This window comes from Nerophis ophidion, linkage group LG01 (assembly GCF_033978795.1).
Source record: "Nerophis ophidion isolate RoL-2023_Sa linkage group LG01, RoL_Noph_v1.0, whole genome shotgun sequence".
Taxonomy (NCBI): Eukaryota; Metazoa; Chordata; class Actinopteri; order Syngnathiformes; family Syngnathidae; genus Nerophis; species Nerophis ophidion.
Window position 1 is genome coordinate 19248856 of NC_084611.1, and position 24653 is coordinate 19273508.

Sequence of the window (24653 nt, forward strand, 5' to 3'; positions counted from 1 at the left end):
TGGCCCTCCTGCAGTCCAGACATGTCTCCCATCGAAAATGTGTTGCGCATTATGAAGTGTAAAATACGACAGCGGAGACCCCGGACTGTTGAACGACTAAAGCTCTACATAAAACAAGAAGGGGAAATAATTCCACTTTCAAAGCTTCAACAATTAGTTTCCTCTGTTCCCAAATGTTCATTGAGTGTTGTTAAAAGAAAATGTGATGTAACAGTGGTGAACATGCCCTTTCCCAACTACTTTGGCACATGTTGTAGCCATGAAATTCTAAGTTAATTATTATTTGCAAAAAAACAATAAAGTTTATGAGTTTGAACATCAAACATCTTGTCTTTGTAGTGCATTCAATTGAATATGGGTTGAAAAGGATTTGCTAATGATTGTATTCCGTTTATATTTACATCTAACACAATTTCCCAACTCATATGGAAACGGGATTTGTAGGAGGATTTTAGCAAGGCCACATGTCCTTAGAGGGCCGCTTGTAACAGTAAATATAATTCATGTGTAATCACCTGAAGACATTATCGCACAAGCAATGAAACATTATTTTACGTGAACCTTGATGGATAATGTTATTGCTTTGGAAATCTAAAAATGTATGTTTGGAATATACATATAAACGGAGGGGTACCCAAACTTTTTCACGTGAGCCAGTTTTATATATTATTTTATTTTGTAACGAGAAAGGCTAAAAACAGACATTACCTTTTATATTTAAAGACAAAACTTGCCGTCAGCTTTGTGTTGTAGGTTACAAAAGAGTACTATTATTATAACTGCAGGGGTAAAAACAACAGTACAAATGTTAACAAAAAAGAGTAAAGAGACAATCTAATGAAAAAAGCATAATTGTTGGTACTAATAAGTAATAGGGGGGTAAAAAAAATTGATTTTTGATTCTTAATCGTTGAATAAAATATATTTATTTATTTATTTTAATCTGTCGTGTCCAACCACTCAGACGAAACATATTGTTGATGTAGATGATCATATCTGCTGTAGAGATTTACCAAGATGGATACTTCTCTTGTTGCCTTATTTGTATTTGACTGTTACAAATGTTTGGGTAGAATTTTATGAAACAAAACCAGCTTTCTTTGAAATATCAATATTCATCATAGTTGTTTGTTTCTTTCATAGAGGAGTGTAGTTAACCATAGAACTGGCATCCAATGTTATTAAAAAAGTATTGATTTTTTGATTAAAAATAGATTCTGAATCGAATCGTTACGCCCCAAGATTTTAATCGACTCGTGTGGCGCCCAAAGATTCACGGCCCTAATAACTGATAATACACTTTGTCACTAATAACACAAAGCTAACGTATGTTTTTATCTTCTTTTTGATAACAAAAATTCTAAATGGCCCCCAACATACTTTTCAGTATGCGACCCGTTATGGAAAAAGTTTAGCCACCCGAGTTATTCATCAGAATCAGAAATACTTTATTAATCTCTGAGGGGAAATTAAGATTTTCAGCACAATTCCATTCAAGAGCAGACAAACATTACAGGGAGACAGAACAGGTCTGCCAACTTCCGGCGCCCCTTACAAAAAAAGTGACAAACAGGTAAACGGTCGGGGGGGTGAGAACATTTTTTAAATATTCAGTGTAAGCCTGGGCACGAGAGAAGGGGTCCAGACTGAGGCCAAGAAAAAACAAACCTCATAGCCATAGCACACATAAGCATGTGTGTAAGAGGGAAACATAAAAGAACTACACAAATTACATTAAAGACATTAAAAGAGCACAGCTAATGCAACCCGCCATTTCTACACACAGCTCCAAATGTAAAACAACAACAACAACAACAAAAAACTATACACCGTGGTGGCCTCTGCAGTGTTCAAACGCCATTGTCAACTGGGGTGGGGGGAGCATGGCCAGTGAGAGGAGCGGACCCAACAAAGCAACCAAGAGAGCAGACTCCACTCTCGGCCGCCTACTAACTCTCGGCCAGTGTCCAGTCTACATGGATGAACGGACGCGTCTAAAGGAGACTGAAGTGTACGATACCTGCTCATTCAGCCAAGACACTGTAAAGCTTGTCCGTCAAGGCGCTCAGCGCTCGCTCTGCAGCCCTGTCTCTATATACGCATCTCCTCCAGTCTCAGTATCAATTTTGTCAGCTTTTTTCTCAATACATTGCACATTTTATCTCTCTTTTACATTCTTAATGTTTTTATTCAAAAATATGCTGCGGGTCATCAAAACTCAGGCTGCTGGTCGCACTTTGGACACCGCTGTGTTACTATCATGTTCTTTGCATGGTCAAATCAGTCTCAAGTTTAAAAGACATGACATTTTAATGTCAACATTGAAAGAAGGAATATATTTAGTAAGAAAGATGAAGTCCTTCGTGTCGCACTATTTTAGGTTTCCGAGGGCCACGTAAAACGATCTGGACCTCGGACACCTGTGGTTTAAGACATCATGAATGTTTGGGAGAAGACAGTTTAAAATATAAAACGATGAAATCATCTGAGTGGTTGGAGCCCGACCGATGGGTGCGGACGGTGGAAAGGATTGGTTGTGGGATTTAAGGGTGAACTCAACTCTTATTGAATTTCAAATATCCCAAATATTTGTGTTTCTGTCCACTGTCCAAACGAACCTCACAAAAATAATATTTCTAAGGTCATCTGAATGGTATGAAAAACATAAACCAACCCCGCCTTAAAAGGACCACCCAAAAGATGTAGGGGTGTAATCCTGTCATGCACCCCAAAAGTGACATATTTTTGTACAAAACCCAAATAAGTATTAGGTTAATAAATGTACTTGTATAAATGTCCAATAAAGACTTTGTCACTGAACTATTCTTGTGGAAAGATCCCTGAATGTTTGTCTACTACGCAAACCGGATCCATCTGGGGACTGGTCTTCTGTCATGTCTGGTTTTCTGTGGATTTTCCTCTCGTAGGAGGCGGGGGTGGGGGGGAAATAAAGTTTCTGCCCCGGGGCCGCTGTTATGTAACCTGTATGAGCACCGATAAAAGCACATGCAGGAAGCACAGGGTAGGAAAACAAAACTTTTCGGCCTCAGTCGCCAGTTGATCTTTGCAGCCTTTAAACCACCTCATGATTTGCTGGGTGTTAATGTGTGATTGTGGGTGTGGGTGCTGGTGTAAGATAATTGCTCTCATGGGGGACTACAGGGAATACAAAAAGAGTCTGGTAGGGCTTGGCGGTATGTGTTTTGTATCGATAGACAATTATTGATATTTATGACTTTTAGAAGATAAGGAGTGGGAGAAAAATATATTAAATGATAAATACAGTTTTTATTTCAAATGTAACCATCCGAAAATTATAATCCCCTCAGATATCAAGGCAGAAAGGAAATGTCAACAAGGAAAACACTCAATGTAAACACAATGGTAAAATCCCATTGAACACTTAATAAGCTCTTAAAATGAAGGTGCAAAAATAAGGCACATGTAAGAGGAACTTAACAAAATATAGGAAAATAGTGCAAGATGTGAAAATGTAAACAGAGAAACCTAAGAAGATCTATTTTCTGCAGGTTTAGTGCCAGCAAGTTACAGTTGTGCTCTAAAGCAAGGGCGTCAAAACTTTTTGACAGGGGGGCCGAAAGCATGCAAAGTAACTCATATATAGACTCTAAGGATCATACATTGGTCATGTTCAAAGCCCTCATGTGTCCAGGGACATATTTCCTGAGTTTATAAACATAACATACATTTTTTTTAAACTAAAGAAGATGTTGTGATGCCAAAAAATATCAATGTAATCATAGTAGTATCAACTCGATACGTGATTGTACTTGATATCATTACAGTGGATGTTCAATATATCCACAGATAGCATTTGTTTACATTTTGATGCCGGTGAGCTACAGTGTTTAGTGAAGCATGTCTTGCTATTCCTTATCCTGCAGGGATGATACTTATAAGAAACAAACGATTAGTGATTTAGAAGTAGCTAAAACACTGCCGACGGGGAATGGACGTTAGCAACCACCTAGCTAGCCATGTCTTAAAGCACCTCTTCCTGAGGGCGTTTCAGTGTTATAATTTCACCTTTATTGTTACTTTTTTAAGCCAAAATGCATTCATTCTCCCTTTTCTGTCCGCACACTGTGTCTGCTTGTAAGTACTCTGATTGTGTGCTGCCGAACATGCTCCTCTGTTCGTAAACCAGCAATGTCACAACGTGTCTTTGACGCGGGAGGGGGGTTTTGATGGGTGGCGGGACCGGTACGTTTCAGAACGGTTTAGTATCGAAAATAATTCATTAGTATCGCGGTACTATTCTAATACCGGTATACCGTACAACCCTAGTGTCAACTTAAGCATGCGTCAAATGTCTTAACAGTCACACACTATTTGTGAAAAAAAGGTTCTCTCAGCAGTCCACGATGAATGAATCAACTGCACGCTGTCTCGTGACTTCGAGGTGTGAATCCCCGACAGGCAAATCCACAGAGAGCTAAGATTACATCCTTAATCCTCCAATAAATGGTGATAAATATGAAGAGTGGGACCAGAGTGAGCTCAGAAACACAGAAACACACACACACGGCTCTATCGTTTAATCCCTTTGAAGCGCTTTGTTGTGGATTCCAAGGGATTTCTGAGAAGACCTCTCGGCCGCTGGAGAATGTGACACTGGAGAATCTGTCTAAGCGTTTGACTTGTTTGCCCAGCAAGGAGCATTGCCAAGAATATATATATATATATATATATACACATCCATCCATCCACTTACAGAAATATATAACTAATATAAATGTATATTAAGAGTATGCGAAAGTTTGACCCCTACTTTGTTTACTTTCGTGACGACCTCCTTAAAGTTTTGTAATCAATCAGAAATATTAAGCAGCTAAAATGCGCTGCATATGGATAAGTATGGAGAGATGGTTTTGCATTTTTCCCATCATGCATTGTAATGGATTTAAAAGTGTGTCATTTTGAATTTCTTATGGTGAATGGACGTTTCTTTTTTTTTTATAATATCCACAAAGTTCAGTGAGCAGGTTGTGTTATGTGTGACTATGTCAGTTTTGTTTGTTGGTTGTTGTTGTTTTTTTGCACTATGACTAGGGAAGGTTGTTCAAAATGGGTCATATAAGTACCATTTTTCCAGAAAATAGAGTGCACTGATATACAAGCCACATCCACAAAATTTTAGGTGAAAAAATATGTTCCGATATCTTAGCCCCATCGGACAAAAAGCCGCAGATATATATGTTGTGAAATGAGTAATTTCACAGAAAGATTTTCTAAATGTTTATTTACATACATTGTTTACAAATGGTGTGTGTAACACGGCATTAAAACTGCTGATCAAACAAAACAGAAAATCCCCTTAATAGACCCACTACCTGCGGAAACTATTTCTCCAATCAGCTAAAACAGACTCAATAACTTCATGGTGACGTTTTGGTGAATTCACTAAAAGAATGCCATTGTAAGTTAATAATACTAACAGACACCCGTAAACCTGTTAGCATATTAGCGAATGCTAACAATGCTGGCGTCATTACACTACGATAACATGGACAAATATGCATGAAAACACTCCTACAGACATCACACATGGGACGGTTTAGTAAGTAAGAATTGTTGTAGGTATATTGTGAAACTTACAATCGGTGCTAAAGAGTGACGAACAAAGAATCCATACGAGAAAGAACGTTATGGACGGCGAGAAGATGGAACGGCACTTCTACTTCCGGTTGAAATCGAAAGACATTGGAGCACCAGCAGTAAGCGAACTCAACCAAAAGATGGCGTCACAGAACAAATAACACAACAGCCTTTCACTATATTTGCTTGTTTTTTGTCATATTTCTATTACGGCTGTTGGCGAAGAAAAACTAAAAAAGTAGCGGCTTATATCTGGAATTTACAGGAATTGCTCCAGTGTTTTCACTTCAGGAAATTCATCAATCATCAATCAATGTTTATTTATATAGCCCCAAATCACAAATGTCTCAAAGGACTGCACAAATCATTACGACTACAACATCCTCGGAAGAACCCACAAAAGGGCAAGGAAAACTCACACCCAGTGGGCAGGGAGAATTCACATCCAGTGGGACGCCAGTGACAATGCTGACTATGAGAAACCTTGGAGAGGACCTCAGATGTGGGCAACCCCCCCCCTCTAGGGGACCGAAAGCAATGGATGTCGAGCGGGTCTAACATGATGCTGTGAAAGTTCAATCCATAGTGGCTCCAACACAGCCGCGAGAGTTCAGTTCAAGCGGATCCAAGACAGCAGCGAGAGTCCCGTCCACAGGAAACCATCTCAAGCGGAGGCGGATCAGCAGCGTAGAGATGTCCCCAACCGATACAGGCGAGCGGTCCATCCTGGGTCCCGACGAGCGGTCCATCCTGGGTCTCGACTCTGGACAGCCAGTACTTCATCCATGGTCATCGGACCGGACCCCCTCCACAAGGGAGGGGAGGACATAGGAGAAAGAAAAGAAGTGGCGGATCAACTGGTCTAAAAAGGAGGTCTATTTAAAGGCTAGAGTATACAGATGAGTTTTAAGGTGGGACTTCAATGCTTCTACTGAGGTAGCATCTCAAACTGTTACCGGGAGGGCATTCCAGAGTACTGGAGCCCAAACGGAAAACGCTCTATAGCCCGCAGACTTTTTTTGGGCTCTAGGAATCATTAATAAGCCGGAGTCTTTTGAACGCAGATTTCTTGCCGGGACATATGGTACAATACAATCGGCAAGATAGGCTGGAGCTAGACCGTGTAGTATTTTATACGTAAGTAGTAAAACCTTAAAGTCACATCTTAAGTGCACAGGGAGCCAGTGCAGGTGAGCCAGTACAGGCGTAATATGATCAAACTTTCTTGTTCTTGTCAAAAGTCTAGCAGCCGTATTTTGTACCAACTGTAATCTTTTAATGCTAGACATGGGGAGACCCGAAAATAATACGTTACAGTAATCGAGACGAGACGTAACAAACGCATGGATAATGATCTCGGCGTCTTTAGTGGACAATGACCTGATTTACTCACTTTGTCAACAAAATTGCAGCAAAGATGCAACAATCGTATTGCCAGATATTTAAAATGATTTTAAAATTCTGTACTGCACAGTTAAAATTTGAATGACAATAAAGGAAGTCTAAGTGTCTAAGTCAGGGGTCTCAAACTCAATTTACCTGGGGGCCACAGGAGGCAGAGTCTGGGTGAGGCTGGGCCGCAAAAAAGATTTCTTAAATATGTTTTTTTGCATACTCCTCAGCATGTCTAGTTGTATAATGACGTTTCAAATTGTATTACTTGTACACCGCAACTTTCTCTGTGCAAATAAGAAACGTCGGGGTGCCCCTGTACTCAAAAAAAGAAATGTTGCATCGCCCACTTTTCCTGGAATTTTCTTTGCTCATCACTGCAGGCTTTGTAAAAAGACATGTTTGGAGTGGTGGAATATATTTGTATTTAGTTGACACACGGACAATAATGTTTTTTCCGCAATGTGTGTCGTTCCGCTTTTCCTCCCTACAGCAACAAGGCCCGGAAAGTACCGGGATAACGAGCGCAAAAAAGTGACGGCGCCCGGAGTGTTATCCGACGTCATATAGAAATATATGTAGTGTTCATCATGTGAGGCAATGCAAATTAAACAATAAAAAATAATAACGGTTTGAATTGGTCCAGGTTATCAGGGACTGTTATTATTGACGGACAGGTGTCGCGTTGTGACTGCAGCCAGGCATGTAAGAAAACCCTCGTTTCCCTGGCAACGTTTCTGACGCGTTCACTCATTTTCCGCTTTTCCCCTAACGCAGGTTTTTTTTTTAGCTAAATAACAAAAATCGTCTCTGTCTGGAGCAACAGGAGGGGGGGGTGCTCACCGTGGAGTTTACAGTTACGGTAGCACAATTAGCCCCGGACGGGCTAACATCCCAACTAACGTGTTACACGTCCGATTCGCCCAGCAACTCTCTGTCGGAGTATCAGCGCTGGGGTCCAGTGCACCACAGTTTTGTATTGTCGCTCGGTCCTTCGGCGGAGTGCTTCAGAAGGTACCGATCCGCTCTTCGCCCCGGCCCAGACTGTTTACAGCGGCGCCGGTGGAGGGAGCGAGAGAGAAAGAGAGAGAGAGAGAGAGAGAGAGAAAGCAGGCGGGCGAGCGAGGGAAGAAGAGTGTGTGCGGGTCTAGTGGAAAAGCGGCAAAACGTTTCTCTTCTTGCATCACACAAGTGACGTCAAGGTTCGGCCCTCGAGAGCCATATACCACACCGTGATTGGTAGATTCCTTCAGCTCTGCACACAACGCTGTCAAGCGCCGTTTAAATAAAATTTGCGGGCCGCAATTGGCCCTGAGGGCCGCGTGTTTGAGACCCCTGCTCTAAGTCTAAGTCAAAAATAACCCACGGGCCAAATTCTATACTTAAACTCATGACGTCGGAAGGCACTAGACCTTAAAAAGATGCAAGATGTATTTTTGGGGTTTTACGGACATACTCAAGCGAGATTAAATGCAGCAAAATTGACAGACAAAACAGCAAATGATGCGTTTGTCCTTCACAGGAACAGATGTGATGCACACCACATTTCCTGAATAGCCACTTTTTACGTAAATGATGGAGCCTTTACCACCATAACTTTGTTATCCTGAGCGTGCGCCCTTTCCTGGAATGGCGCTCTTCAGCATAAACCCGAGGAAAACAGGAAGAGAAATAGCACTTGAAGTCTAATCCCAGAGGGAAAGGTATAACGAGAGTATTATTCCAGACAATAAAGACTGAGAACAAAGTGTTGTTGTCGTGCGGAGGTGTTAAAAGGTGAGAGTGCTTCACTTCAGCAGTGAAACAAAAACACATCGAGCTTCTTTTCTCGCCCCCTGAGGACCACAAGGAAACAAAGCCTCACAAAGACACAACACGACAAAGCAAATTGCGGAAAGGTTTATCGCTCGACAACTTGTTAAGCCCTTTCCACCTGCCTCATAGGCCCCGTTTACACTAAGCCAGAAAAGGTTATCCAGGGTAAATCTCACCTAACCATATCCGTGTCCAAACACAACAATGTCACCTTTTAAAGGGGAACATTATCACCAGACCTATGTAAGCGTCAATATATACCTTGATGGTGCAGAAAAAAGACCATCTATTTTTTTAACCGATTTCCGAACTCCAAATGGGTGAATTTTGGCGAATTAAACGCCTTTCTGTTTATCGCGCTAGAGACGATGACGTCAGAATGTGACGTCGCCGAGGTAACACACCCACCATTTTCATTTTCAACACATTACAAACACCGGGTCTCAGCTCTGTTATTTTCCGTTTGACTATTTTTTGGAGCCTTGGAGACATCATGCCTCGACGGTGTGTTGTCGGAGGGTGTAACAGCACTAACAGGGAGGGATTCAAGTTGCACCACTGGCCCGAAGATGCGAAAGTGTCTGCCGCCAGACCCCCATTGAATGTGCTGGAGTGTCTCCACATTTTACCTGTGATGCTAAAGCAGACATGGCACAGAGATGTATGGATAACCTGCAAATGCATTTGCAACGATAGTCAACGAAATCACAAAGGTGAGTTTTGTTGATGTTGACTGCCAGCTAATCGATGCTAACATGCTATTTACCGGCGGTGCTGAAGCAGACATGGTACAGAGATGCATGGATAACCTGTAGATGCATTTGCCACTATATTACGTTTCCTTCCACCCATATTTAATGCGAAAAAAACACTTACCAATCGACGGATTTAAGTTGCTCCAGTGTCAAAAGATGCGAAAGTCCTGATCGTTTGGTTTGCACATTTTACCGGCGATGCTAATGCAGCTATTCGGCCATGCTATGGCTATGAATAGCATCAATAGCTATTCGCTCAATAGCTTCAGTTCTTCTTCAATACTTTCATACTCCAACCATCTGTTTCAATACATGCGTAATCTGTTGAATCGCTTAAGTCGCTGAAATCAGAGTTTGAATCCGAGTTAATGTCACTATGTCTTGCTGTGGTATTCCCATTGTTTGTTTACATTGGCAGCACTGTGTGACGTCACAGGGAAATGGCCAGTGTCTTCGCAGAGAGCCGAATATAAGGCACTTTAAAGCTTTATTTGGGGATATTCCGAGACCGGTAAAATTTTGAAAAAAACTTCAAAAAATACAACAAGCCACTGGGAACTGATTTTTATTGTTCTTAACCCTTTTGAAATTGTGATAATGTTCCTCTTTAAGACCCCCAAACCCTCCGTCCACCGGCGCAAAGCGACTTAGTACGCATGCGCGGAAAATGCACACGTCATCATCATCTCCAGTGTTGCTTTGTGGGCAACTTCTTAAATTTAACTTACCCGCCTACCGCCCGAATGCAGCTGAGATAGGCACCAGCGCCCCCCGCGACCTCAAAGGGAATAAGCGGTAGTAAATGGATGGATGGATGAACAATATCCAGAGTTGTTGTAATTCAATTAACTGGAATCCAGTGAAGATTGAGACATCATAAATTAATCAAATCTTTATGAGACATGTAAACAATGCGATAAAGACCATTTAACATTAATCAAACTAGGGATCTAAATATCTGGTCAGGACACTCACTCTTTTAGCTTCACTTTCATTGTCCATTCGTTTTTGGTGACTTTATATAATTTGGACCAAGACGTTGAGTCCGCGACATACATGGCGGATAATAACTGATACAGTCTGCTTTGCCAGTCGAAATGCATTCGCCGTTTTTCTCGATGGTCAGGTAAAACAAAGCACACGCTACCTTTTTATCACATCCACGGGAGCTTGCATTCTCGTTGTCTCTCATTCGGTTTTTAATAAAGAAAAATAAAATAAAAATATTCACCAAGCAAAACTTTCGTTTCCAAGTTAAAGGAGGAACAAAGCCAACAACACTACAGCGGCTAATCTTGGCGCTAATGTATCTTCAACACGACAATCAAGTTGACCAACTTTGGGCAAAAGGGGGGTAAGACAACAACAAAAAAATACTATCAAAGGCAATGCTCAGATGTATTAGCAATTTAATGTTCATATAATATACAAATAATCAGCAGCTTCATAGCTGTCATCAAGTTAGTGTCCATGAATCACATCAATGTAAACGGGTGCACAGCCACTTATATGACCCAATTCAGACAACCTTCCCTAGTCATGGTTCAGGACAAAAAAAAAAAAAAAAAAAAACGAGCGCAAAAATTAAACAAACATGGTCAAAAAAGCCCAATAAGCATAAAAAAATCAAGTCTGTTGATGCATTTCATCTTTGACATCATCAACTTCAGGTGACACTGATGAGCCTTGTGAAATGGCAATGCGGGACGCGTAATACTAACAACACGAAATGTTAACACAAGGCTCTTGGTTGTAGCTGAGACCGTCCAGTTGACCACGTTTTTGCAGAACAACACAGCACATGGGAGTCCATTTACAATTTAGAGGAATTACCCAGGATTAGTGATGAAGTATTTCTACATTGTGGTTGTGTTGTAGTAGCCGGGTGATGGCCAGAGCAATCATGCATGGAGGATCCTTCGGCTACCGGTGCTGATTGTAAACTACAGTAGAACACACTCAAGTCTACTATATTAAGTGAAACTAGGGCTAAGCGATATGGACCAAAACACATATCCCCATATGTTTTGGCTAAATATCGCTGCATGATATACAGTAGATTGCAATATTTTTTTCCGGAAAGTGAAATTAGACAAATTCAAACCCAAATATGCATGTCTAGTTGTTTTGTTGAAACTAATACTTGACATGAGTAATTTTAAGTAAATAAGTAAGTGCAATGCATAGATAGATACACATCAAAATATTAAAAAGCCTTGAAAATATTTTTAAGAATAGTCTTCTTATCCTGCCTTCATTAAAACAAACTTTAGCCATTTTCAAAACCTCAGCTAATAACAAAAACACAAAATATAGACTAAAGTCCCTGGTTTAGGGGACATTTTAAACTTTAGCAGCAGTAGTTTTTTTTTAGATTTTTTTTTTGTTCCCTAAAATTTAAGCCAGAAACACCAAACTGTCAACTGCAGGATGCTGTGTGGCAGGTATCAACATTGCCACTGCAGCCAAACATACATCCTTATTGTGTATACCTTTGTTGTGGCAGTGCTTCTTGAGCTAAATCCTGGACTTTTAAGTCCCTACTTTTTTCCTACATTTAGAACCCTGTGCCTTATAAAACACTGCGGCTAATTTAAGGATTTTTCTTTGATGAAGAACGCAATGCAAATGGTTTGAAAAAAACTTCTACGGTCTGTTAGTGTTTGTTCTATGGCGCCATCTTTTGGACAAGTTTGCTCACTGCAGGTGCTGCAGGGTCCTTCGATTTAGTACTTTCAACCTGAAGTACCACTGCTGTTCAGTCTTCTAGCCGTCCATAATGTTTCTACACGTACGGATTCTTCATTCATCACTCTAAGCAATGTTTGTTAAGTTTTACAATATAACTAAGACAACTCATACTTACTAAACCTTGCCATGTGTGATGTCTGTAGGAGCGTTTTCATGAATACGTGCTATCGTAATGTTATGAAGGTAGTGTCGGTAGCTTTAGCTAATATGCTAACACGTCTACGAGTGTCTGGGTTAGTATTAACTTACAACGGCATTTTCCACAAATTCCTCAGTAAATTCACCAAAACGTCACCGTGGAGTTATTGAGTCTGTTTAGCTGATTGGAGAGCGAGCTTTCACAGCTAGTGGGTCCAAGACGATTACTTCTGTTTTGTTTGATCGACCGTTTTACTGCCGCGTTACAGATACCGTTTGGAAACAATTACGGTATGTAAACAAACATTTACAAAATCTTTCTTTGTAAACAACATATTTCACAACATATATATTAGCGGCTTGTATATGGAAACATGTTTTTATTTTATTGTATTTATTTAGTGGGTGTGGCTTATATATTGGTGCACGTTATAGTCTGGAAAATACGGTAGTTTTGACTGGTAAGCTTATATAACAAATGATTTTTGGCAGCTTTTTAAATCTGTTTTTTGCAACTCAGCACATATCTACAAACCCCGTTTCCATATGAGTTGGGAAATTGTGTTGGATGTAAATATAAATACAATGATTTGCAAATCCTTTTCAACCCATATTCAATTGAATGCACTACAAAGACAAGATATTTGATGTTCAAACGCAAACTTTTATTTTTTTTATTTTTGCAAATAATAATTAACTTAGAATTTCATGGCTGCAACACGCGCCAAAGTAGTTGGGAAAGAGCATTTTCACCACTGTGTTACATCAAACGTTTGGGAACTGAGGAAACTAATTGTTGAAGCTCCGAAAGTGGAATTATTTCCCATTCTTGTTTTATGTAGAGCTTCAGTCGTTCAACAGTCTCTGCTGTCGTATTTTACGCTTCATAATGCGGCACACAATTTTGATCGGAGACAGGTCTGGACTGCAGGCGGGCCAGGAAGGGACGTGCATTCTTTTATTACGAAGCCACGCTGTTGTAACACGTGCTGAATGTGGCTTGGCATTGTCTTGCTGAAATAAGCAGGGGTGTCTAAGAAAAAGACTGCACTTATGTTCCAAAACCTGTATGTACCTTTCAGCATTAATGGTGCCTTCACAGATGTGTAAGTTACCCATACCTGGGGCACTATTGCAACCCCATTCCAAAAGTCGGCGGCGTTTGTGGATGTTGTTGATAAATGGCTTTCGCGATGCATGGTAGAGCTTTAATTTGCACTTACAGATGTAGCGACGAACTGTATTTAGTGACAGTGGTTTTCTGAAGTGTTCCTGAGCCCATGTGGTGATATCCTTTAGAGATTGATTTCGGTTTTTGATACAGTGCCGTCTGAGGGATCGAAGATCACGGTCATTCAATGTTGGTTTCCGGCCATGCCGCTTACGTGGAGTGATTTCTCTAGATTCTCTGAACCTTTTGATGATATTATGGACCGTAGATGTTGAAATCACTAAATTTCTTGCAATTGCACTTTGAGAAACATTGTCCTTTAAGCGTTTGACTATTTGCTCACGCAGTTGTGGACAAAGAGGTGAACCTCGCCCCATCCTTTCTTGTGAAAGACTGAGCTATTTTTGGGAAGCTGTTTTTATACCCAACCATGGCACACACCTGTTCCGAATTTGCCTGCACACCTATGGGATGTTCCAAATAAGTGTTTGATGAGCATTCCTCAACTTTATCAGTATTTATTGCCACCTTTCCCAACTTCTTTGTCACGTTATTCTGGCATCAAATTCTAAAGTTAATGATTATTTGCAAAAAAAAATGTTTATCAGTTTGAACATCAAATATGTTGTCTTTGTAGCATATTCAACTGAATATGGGTTGAAAATGATTCGCAAATGATTGTATTCCGTTTATATTTACATCTAACACAATTTCACAACTCATATGGAAACGGGGTTTGTACTTATAAATTACTTATGTATGTACTTAAATACTGCCGACTGCGGATGGACGTTAGCCGCTTGCTACCATGCCATGTTTAAAGTACCTCTTCATAAGGGCGTTTCAGTGTTATAGCTTCACCTTTATCGTAACTTTTTTAAGCCAGAATGCGTCCATTCTCCCTTTAATGTCTCCACACTGTTTGCTTATAAGCAATCCGTGATTATGCATTGCCAAACATGCTCCTCTGCTTGTAAAACCAGCAGTGTCATAAAAAAGGGAGGAATAGGTCATTTTCAGAGGTAGTATAGTACCGTTTATGATTCATTAGTATTGCGGTACTTTACTAGTACCGGTATACCGTACAACAGCAAATCCACAGAGTTTGCAACAAGCTTCCTCACCTGTACTTGAGGTCATAGACATAGCTGCTGCCAAGCGTCTCTTCAATCGCCTTCTTGGTTTCCTCCAGAAGACTTTTGACGGCTGAGTCTCCAACAGCGAGTGTGACAATGCGACCCACCGGCAGGCCGCGGAGCAGCTGGGTGAGTCGTCGACTGTCGTTTCGTGATTCGTGGGTGTCGTATCGTTCCCTGAGCAGGATATCGGACGTGTCCTGGTCCACCACGCGCAGGTTGATGCCTCTGCTGAAGTTGCGCTGGAAAGCGTAGCCTCCCGTCGTCAGGCCCGAGGCCGGCACGCTCTGGGTCAACAGAGACCAGGAAACTCGCTCTGTGCCGTGGAGCTCCAGGGTCCCGCCACTCATGACCCCGATGAACTTTCGTCCCAGGTCAGGTACTTCTGGTATTTCTTTGCTGTCGGAGCGCCCTGTCAGGGCGATGGCGGCGTGGGAACGGTAGCGACATTTCGGTGCGCCGATGTAAAGGGCTCCGCCTTTTTCAATCAAGATGTGTCCTGTTCTCAAGGTTATGTTCTTGGAGCCGTCGGCGTTGTCTGCAAAGACTACACGGCCTGTGAAAGAAGGATAAAAAGAGTGAGTGCTTCCATCCAGTAAAAGGACGCTACACACACACACGCAGAATAGGGATGTGATCGCCCTTTGGTCAATATCGGCCCCATTTCGTGAAAAAGGAATGTAATCGCCATTGCCGTTTATTGTCTCGTAATGCTGATCACAAAAGCAATGCCCTCTGGCTGACAAATTGTATGGCTAGCGGCTAAATGTCTATCTTCATACACAGGGTGGAGCATTTTTTGGAAAAATATGCCAGTGGTGACCTTTATCACAGCAAAGAGTTCGCAGTACCGAGACACGTTTGCGCAAACGCAGGGTCTCCCCTAGACTGCCAAGACACCTCTGGTAGTGGGGGCGTGGTCACCATGACGTTCTATAACAGTTTAATCTTATCATATTTCTATAAAAACGGTCAGAAAATGTATACATACATTTAAAAACAAATCTGTTATCATGCATTGGTTTTAATATATATATATATATATATATATATATATATATATATATATATATATATATATATATATATATATATATACATACATACATATATAAATATACACATACATGTATGTATGTATGTATGTATGTGTATACATACATACATGCCGCCCCACTACGCCATGGGGCGGCATGGCGTAGTGGGTAGAGCGGCCGTGCCAGAAACCTGAGGGTTGCAGGTTCGCTTCCCAGCTATTGACATCCAAATCTCTGCCGTTGTGTCCTTGGGCAGGACACTTCACCCTTGCCCCCGGTGCCGCTCACACTGGTGAATGAATGATGAATGAATGATTGGTGGTGGTCGAAGGGGCCGTAGGCGCAAACTGGCAGCCACGCTTCCGTCAGTCTACCCCAGGGCAGCTGTGGTTACTGATGTAGCTTACCACCACCAGGTGTGAATGAATGATGGGTTGCCACTTCACAGTGAGCGCTTAGAGTACCTAACAATAGAAAATCGCGATATAAATCTAATCCATTATATATATATATATATATATATATATATATATATATATATGAATTCATACTGTAATGGTCAGCTAATGTTAATATTTTATGTTCGTGTTGTTTGGATTTGATGTTAACTTTTCCCATGTTTACAAATACGTACCTCAAAAGGTGTTTGGCGGAAAATGAGGAAGTGTGTGTCTGGGGAAGCGCAGACTCACGGATATAAAAGTTTTTGCACAGGAGGTAAAACCTGTTGGAATTGTGCTATTTGTTATCATAAGATTGGTAATAAAAGTTAAAAATAGTGGCGGACTTTGTGTGATTTTTCTATAGGGACTGCAATACATTGTAATACTTTAAATTGTTCAAGTGGAAAAAAAAAAACTTTTAAAAAGGTGTGGCTGTAATAAAACGGCGCCGCGCCTCATTCAATTACATTAAGGGGAAACCCTGTAACGCTCGCGATGGCTTGTTCATCACTCCCAGACTGTTAAACATGCCAAAAATGTTCAAAAGCACAACGTGAAAAGATTTGCTATTTTTGTTTATTATTGTAGCAACATATTTGGTAATATTTTGGAGAGCACCAAAGAGACTTGTGTGTGTGTTGACAGTTAAGCTAGCTGTTGTGTTTGGATAAAAAAAGAGATTATGTTGCTTTGATACATATACAGTAGAGCTACACAATTAATCGAAATAGACATCGAGGTTTTAATTTGTGTGGTTAATAACACGACTCGCCGGTGAGAAGGGCTGAAGACCGACACAAATTAGGAGGAAAAGGATTTTAAAGCCAAATGTCCTGTTGCAGAATATATATAGTAGACAAAATATCAAAAGAGAATGTGTTGATTGACAGTCAAAATGTAACAGCTATTCCTTCACTCATTATTTTTGCAGTTTTATGCATTTTAATTTTCAAAATATACAAGTGCAAAAATAAAATTTTGGAGAAAAAAAATCGCAGTTAGTATTTTTCTCAAAATCTTGCAGCCCTCATATACAGTATACATACACGTTAGTGTCTTTAAAGTGTGCATTTTTTATTATTAAATAAGGACTTTTGTTGAGGCTCGAACCAATTATTCATGTTTACATTGTTTCTTATGGGGAAATATGTTTCAGTATACCGGGGGTCAGAGCCGCCCCAGTGGCTTCCTGTAGGTTTTTCAAAAATGTATGAAAGTGCAAAAAGATGAAGGAAAAATATGCTTTCATATACTGTCGTTATTGTCAGAGGACAAACTTGACACATATATTTGTATTAAACATGCTTCACTGATGCTAGTATTTAGCGAGCACCATTTTGTCCTACTAATTTCGGCAGCCCTTGAACACGTACAACTTTCTCCAACGTTGCCACAGAAAGACGTGTGTTATGCCACTTTTAATTTTGTCCACCAAACATTTTATGCTGTGCATGAATGCACAAACGTGAGCTTTGTTGATGTTATTGACTTGTTGGGAGTGCAAATCAGGCATATTCTTTCAGTGCAAGGCTGAAAGCTAATCAATGCTATCATGCTATTTAGGCTAGCTGTAAGTACATAGTGCATCATTATGCCTCATTTGTAGGTATATTTGAGCTAATTTAATGTCCTTTACTTATGTCCTCTGTGTATTGAATTTAAATTTGCATTTCTCATGACACATTATCTGTTATATCTGATCGACACCAATTTACAAATTATAGACCTGTTTCTTTACTTCCACAATTTTCTAAATTCATTGAAAAACTGTTCAATAACAGACTACAGAGTTTCACAAACAAAAATAGAATACTCGATGAGAAACAATATGGATACAAAGCTAAAGTTTCAACTTCGGTGGCTTTAATTGACATTACAGAAGAAATTACCAATGCAATAGATAGTAAAAAATGTGCGGCAGCAGTGTTGTAAAATCTAACTAAAGCATTGGACACAATTAATCACAATATTTTCATCAAAATCCTAGAACGATATGGCATCAGAGGGTTAGTCTTAAACTGGATTAGAAATTATTTAACGAACAGGAAGAAATACATGAAGCTAGGCGAACACACTAACGCTAAATATATCATGTGGTGTACCTCAGGGATCAATATTAGGACCAAAATTATTCAATCTGTATATAAATGAAATTTGGAAAGTTACAAAATATTTATGGTTAGTAATACTTGCGGATGATACAACAGCGTTTTGATCAGGAGAGAACAAACAGAAGATAATACAAATAACAGAAGAAATTAACAAATTAAAAAGATGGTTTAACAAAAAAAGACCATCGTTGAATCTCAGTAAAACTAAAATAATGCTATTTGGTAATAGTAGAAGAGAAAGTCAAACACAAATACAATAGACGGAATAGAAATTGAAAGAGTAAATGAAACCAAATTTCTAGGTATAATGATTGATGATAAATTGAACTGGAAATCTCATGTAAAAAATATACAACATAAAGTAGCAAGAAACACATCAACAATGAATAAAGCAAAACATGTCCAAGACCAAAAATCACTCCGTATTCTCTACTGCTCACTAGTGTTACCATATCTGAGTTATTGTGTAGAAATACGGGGAAATAATTACTAAAGTACACATCATTGTGGGTTCTTCCGAGGATGTAGTAGTCGTAATGGTTTGTACAGTCCTTTGAGACATTTGTGATTTAGGGCTATATAGATAAACATTGATTGATTGATCATTCATTAACGGTGTAACAAAAAAGATCAGTTAGAATAATACATAATGTTGGATATAAAGAACATACAAACCCCTTATTTATTAAATAAAAAATACTGAAATTCCACGACAGTGAATTTTGCAAACAGCTAAAATTATACACAAAGCAAACTACAACCTGCTACCCAATAATATACAACAATTCTTCTCAAAAAAAGAGGAGAAATAATCTTAGAGAAAAATGTAATTTTAAACATTTGTACGCACGTACAACACTTAAGACTTTAAGTATATCTGTTTGTGGAATTAAATTATGGAATGGATTAAGCAAAGAAATCAAACAATTTACTAATAGATAGATAGATAGATAGAAATTTATTGATTCCTTCAGGAAAATTACAATTCCAGCAGCAGTGTACAGAGTTGAGATCAATTGAAATAAAAGTAAAAAGTAAATAATGGGGGTTTAAATGGAAACAAAATAGAGAAATATTACAATAAGAATAAAAACTAAAAAGCAACAATGGGAATAAAAATATAACAGTAAAATAAGAATATAACAAGACAAAGTAGGCAGTAGTGACCATGTTATGAAAACGTATTGCATTGTTATTGTTTTGCATCCCCTGTCATCCTAGTACATCCTAGTATGATCTACTTAAAGAAACTCTTCAAACTTAAAGTGTTTACAAAGTACAAAGAAGAAAAACCATGATAAACATTCTGAATTTATTCAATCCATCCATTCATTTTGAAAAAAATCTTACTCATCTCACCATAGGAAATGTAACTTACTTCACAGAGTATTATTTATTTATTTACTTTTATTGTGATTACTCGGAGTATATTGTGAATAAATTGAGAACAGGAAGTGGACAAAGGTTTTAGCAACTGTTATGTAAAAGAAAAGTTGTAGGATTAAATAAGGTCTGCTTCTTCCTACTCCTTTTCAAACATGTTGAATAGAGAAACTGGAAGTTGTGATGTATCATGTTGTATGCTTGCATGCTCCAAATAAACTCAAACTCAACTCAAATTATATAAGACTTTTGAAGTCATTTTGATAGTAGGTTGATATAGCTAATATAGACACTTATATCAGCGTTGCTTTCATTACACCACTTATATAAGTCTTTTAGAGTCTTTTTGATAGGAGGTTAAAGGCCTACTGAAATGAGATTTTCTTATTTAAGCGGGGATAGCAGGTCCATTCTATGTGTCATACTTGATCATTTTGCGATATTGCCATATTTTTGCTGAAAGGATTTAGTAGAGAACATCGACGATAAAGTTCGCAACTTTTGGTGCTGATAAAAAAGCCCTGCCTTTACCGGAAGTTGCAGACGATGACGTCACAAGGGTGAGGGCTCCTTACGTCCTCACATTGTTTATAATGGGAGTCTCCAGCAGCAAGAGCTATTCGGACCGAGAAAACGACAATTTCCCTTTAATTTGAGCGAGGATGAAAGATTTGTGGATGATGATATTGATAGCGAAGGACTAGAAAAAAAATAAAATAAAAAGCGACGGTTCCGGGCGGCGGCAGTGTGAGCGTTTCAGATGTAATTAGACACATTTACTGGGATCATTTTGGAAGATCCCTTATCTGCTTATTGTTTTAATAGTGTTTTAGTGAGATTGTAAAGACATACCTCGAGGTCGGATGGCTGCGGTGAACACGCAGTGTCTCAGAGAGAAGCCGAGGAGCCAAGCTCACAGCTGCCTTTTAAACAGCTACTGCAGGAGGACGAATAAGTGAAGGGAAGTGAATTATATTTATATAGCGCTTTTCTCTAGTGACTCAAAGCTCTTTACATAGTGAAACCCAATATCTAAGTTACATTTAAACCAGTGTGGGTGGCACTGGGAGCAGGTGGGTAATGTGTCTTGCCCAAGGACACAACGGCAGTGACTAGGGTGGCGGAAGCGGGGATCGAACCTGCAACCCTCAAGTTGCTGACACGGCCGCTCTACCAACCGAGCTATACCACCCCCATCCAATGATGTCTCCGGTAAGATATATATCACAATTTTCCCATCCAAAAACATGCTGGTTGACGTAGAGAAACATGTTCGCTTGACCGCTCTGTGTTAAAAACAAAGAAACACCGGCTGTGTCTCGGTGCTAAAGACAGCTGCAATACACCGCTTTCCACCAACAGCATTGTTCTTTATAGTCTCCATTATTAAATTGAACAAATCGCAGCAACACAGATGTCCAAAGTACTGTGGAATTATGCGATGAAAAGAGACGACTTTTAGCCGTAACTGGTGCTGAGCTAATATTTCCTGACAGTCCGTGACGTCACGTGCACGCGTCCTCATTCGGCGACGTTTTCAACAGGATACCTCACGGGAAATTTAAAATTGAAATTTAGTCAACTAAACCGACCGTATTGGCAAGCGTTGCAATGTTAATATTTCATCATTGATATATAAACTATCAGACTGCGTGGTCGGTAGTAGTGGGTTTCAGTAGGCTTTTAACACCGCTAATATAGACACTTATATCATGTGTTGGCATCATTATAACACTTATATAAGACTTTTAAAGTAATTTTGATAGTAGGCTAATAGACACTTAGATCATGTGTTGCCTTCATTATAAGATTTATAAGGTTTTTAATTTTTTTGCGGTTCCAGACAGGTTATACAGTATTTTGCATTTTAGCGCTTTCAACTGTTTGATTTGCCAACCCCTGCACCATATCAATCAATCAATCAATGTTTACTTATATAGCCCTAAATCACTAGTGTCTCAAAGGGCTGCACAAACCACTACGACATCCTCGGTAGGCCCACATAAGGGCAAGGAAAACTCACACCCAGTGGGACGTCGGTGACAATGATGACTATGAAAACCTTGGAGAGGAGGAAAGCAATGGATGTCGAGCGGGTCTAACATGATATGAGCGTTATGGTTGGTGAACCATGTTCAAGAACCAATTTTAGTTTGTGAAATCGAGGTTCCACTGGGGCAGCACGTCTGCCTCACAATACAAAGGTCCTGAATGGGTTCAATCCCTGGCTCGGGATCTTTCTGTGTGGAGTTTGCATGTTCTCCCCGTGACTACGTGGGTGTTCCCTACGGGTACTTCGGCTTCCTCCTACCTCCAAAACACGCACGTGGGTACAGGTTGATTGGCAACACTAAATTGGCCCTAGTGTGTGAATGTGAGTGTGAATGTCGTCTGTCTATCTGTGTTGGCCCGGCGATGAGGTGGCGACTTGTCCAGGGTGTACCCCGCCTTCCGCTCAATTGTAGCTGAGATAGGCATCAGCGCCTCCCGCGACCCCAAAGGGAATAAGCGGTAGAAAATGCATGGATGGATGGATGGATGGAGGTTCCACTGTATTAAGAAAATCGATTCTGACTCAAATCGTTGCCATAAGAATCGGACTCAAATGGAATTGTGAGTTGCCTGACGATTCCCACCACTACCAACGATGACTTCATGGCTTACCTCCTGATTGGATAGTGAGTGAACGGAAAGTCGCTGAAGACTCCAGTCGAAATAAATCTCCCCTCCTGACAACAGCCGCCGTTTGTGGTTGGTGGCCCGGGTTCCAGTCGCTCAAAGAAGGGTTGTGGTCAGGGCAATTCTCTATAAAAATATTTAAAAAAAATTAAAATAAGAGCGCATTCAGCATCTGTACAACACCTGTGCTACTAAATTAGGAGCTAATACACAACACTCACCATCTAAAATGTCCCCGCTGGTAAGACTAAGGATGAGTATGAGGGTCAACAGGAAGGCACCCATAGATACCCCTAAGCAGATGAGCGTGTTTTTTCTCTGCTGCAGGCTCTGAGCATGTTCTCTGCCCTGGTTGCCGTCTGTAAGGCTGAAAGTGGCCTGTCTCTGTGGCGCCAGGCCCTGAGGTTTGATCAGTGGCGGCGGAGGAGGCGCTTTGGCCGGTGGCGGCGAGCGGACCGGAGCCACCCGCCCGGGAACATAACCCGGAGGACGCGGGTGGTGTCCTTGGGGGGGCGCCGCAAAGACGGGGAAGCGGCTCGGACCATCACTTGTCGGCATGATATTTACGTCTGCTGACGCCTGCTGCTATCTGAAAGGAAACCAAAAGAGAGAGGCGGCGAGCAAAAGTCAGAAAAACAATAACATCCTTTCGACAACAAGGCAAGGGTCGAGCCACTGTGGAGGCAAAACATTAGAAAAATATGGAATGTTTTTGCAACTGTTGCATGCAAGGGACGAATAATTTGAGTCAGGTTTGCGTTTTTGTTCACGGCAACGCTGAATTAATCAATGCTACTCAAACATGCGAGTCAGAAATACAGCTGAAAACTGTATCACAATATAAGTGTTTTACATCTCTCAATGTATTGATATTGATTTTTTTTATGACCTATGGAAAAACTAGGAGCAGAGGAAAAATGTTAAATTAAAACAATTAAAAATGTTTTATTGAAATGTAACTTTCCTCCGAATATAATCCCCTCAGCTATCAAGGCAGAAAGGAAAAGTCAACACAAGCATGGAAAACACTCAATGTCAACAAAAGAGTAAAATCACATTGAACACTTAACAATTCGCTCTTAAAATGAAGGATTATGTAAGAATTGCTTCATACAGTGTAAGAAAATAGTGCAAACTGTGAAAATGTAAACATAGAGGAACCTGAGAAGAACTATTTTCTGCAGGTTTCGTGCCAGGAAGTTACAGCTGTGCTCTACAGCAGTGGTCCCCAACCACCGGGACCAATTGGTACCGGGCCGCACAAGAAATAAAAAAATATATATATATTTGTTTTTTTTGTTTTTTTTTTATTAAATCAACATAAAAAACACTATATATACATCATATATCAATATAAATCAATACAGTCTGCAGGGATACAGTCCGTAAGCACACATGATTGTAATTCTTTATGAAAAAAACAAAAACAAAATAACCCCCCCGGTCCATGGGACAAATTTTCAAGCGTTGACCGGTCCGCAGTTACAAAAAAAGTTAGGGACCACTGCTCTACAGGGTGAGGAGGTGTGGTATTAGCGGTCTTGGTGGGGACGAGCGCCTTGCATCATTTACAGACCACATTAGTCCTTTTGAAATAATACAAAAAAGTGCCATGCTTTCCAGGAAGGCCTGGGTGACATGGCCTCAAAATAATATCAATCAATCAATCAATGTTTACTTATATAGCCCTATATCACTAGTGTCTCAAAGGGCTGCACAAACCACTACGACATCCTCGGTAGGCCCACATAAGGGCAAGGAAAACTCACACCCAGTGGGATATCGGTGACAATGATGACTATGAGAACCTTGGAGAGGAGGAAAGCAATGGATGTCGAGCGGGTCTAACATGATACTGTGAAAGTTCAATCCATAATGGATCCAACACAGTCGCGAGAGTCCAGTCCAAAGCGGATCTGGTATGTTCACAAAAAGTTTAATTTACAAGTATTTTTTTCAGAATTAAAAAAAAAAAAAAAAATGGAAAATGTAAGAAATTCTCAATAAAGTGTAAGAAAAAAAGTGCAAAGTGTGAAAAACTAAACTGAGAAACCTGAGAAGTACTACTTTTTGCAGGTTTCGTGCCAGAAAGTTACAGCTGTGCTCTACAGGGTGAGCGCGGCTAAGGCGGCGTGGTCTTTGGTCTGACTACGGTCCATTTTGATAAAAATCACAAAAAGTGCCATACTGTCCAGGTGACTTTTCACGTTTTATCCATAATGT

General features: G+C 40.2%; 1 protein-coding gene across 2 annotated transcripts in view; it reads right to left on the minus strand.

Annotated features, from left to right (window-relative positions):
• Nucleotides 1-24653, minus strand: part of cemip2 (cell migration inducing hyaluronidase 2) — a 105824-nt gene that overhangs the window by 61545 nt on the left and 19626 nt on the right. The window contains exons 2-4 of one of the 2 annotated variants that reach the window (XM_061897827.1): nucleotides 22652-23019; nucleotides 22416-22556; nucleotides 14766-15333 (exon numbers count right to left, since the gene is read on the minus strand). In XM_061897827.1, the coding sequence (XP_061753811.1) occupies nucleotides 14766-15333; nucleotides 22416-22556; nucleotides 22652-22988 (1046 nt within the window). In that variant the 5' untranslated portion in view covers nucleotides 22989-23019. Of the gene's footprint in view, nucleotides 1-14765; nucleotides 15334-22415; nucleotides 22557-22651; nucleotides 23020-24653 lie in introns of those variants that run through there. The other variant, XM_061897836.1, reaches the window with a different exon arrangement.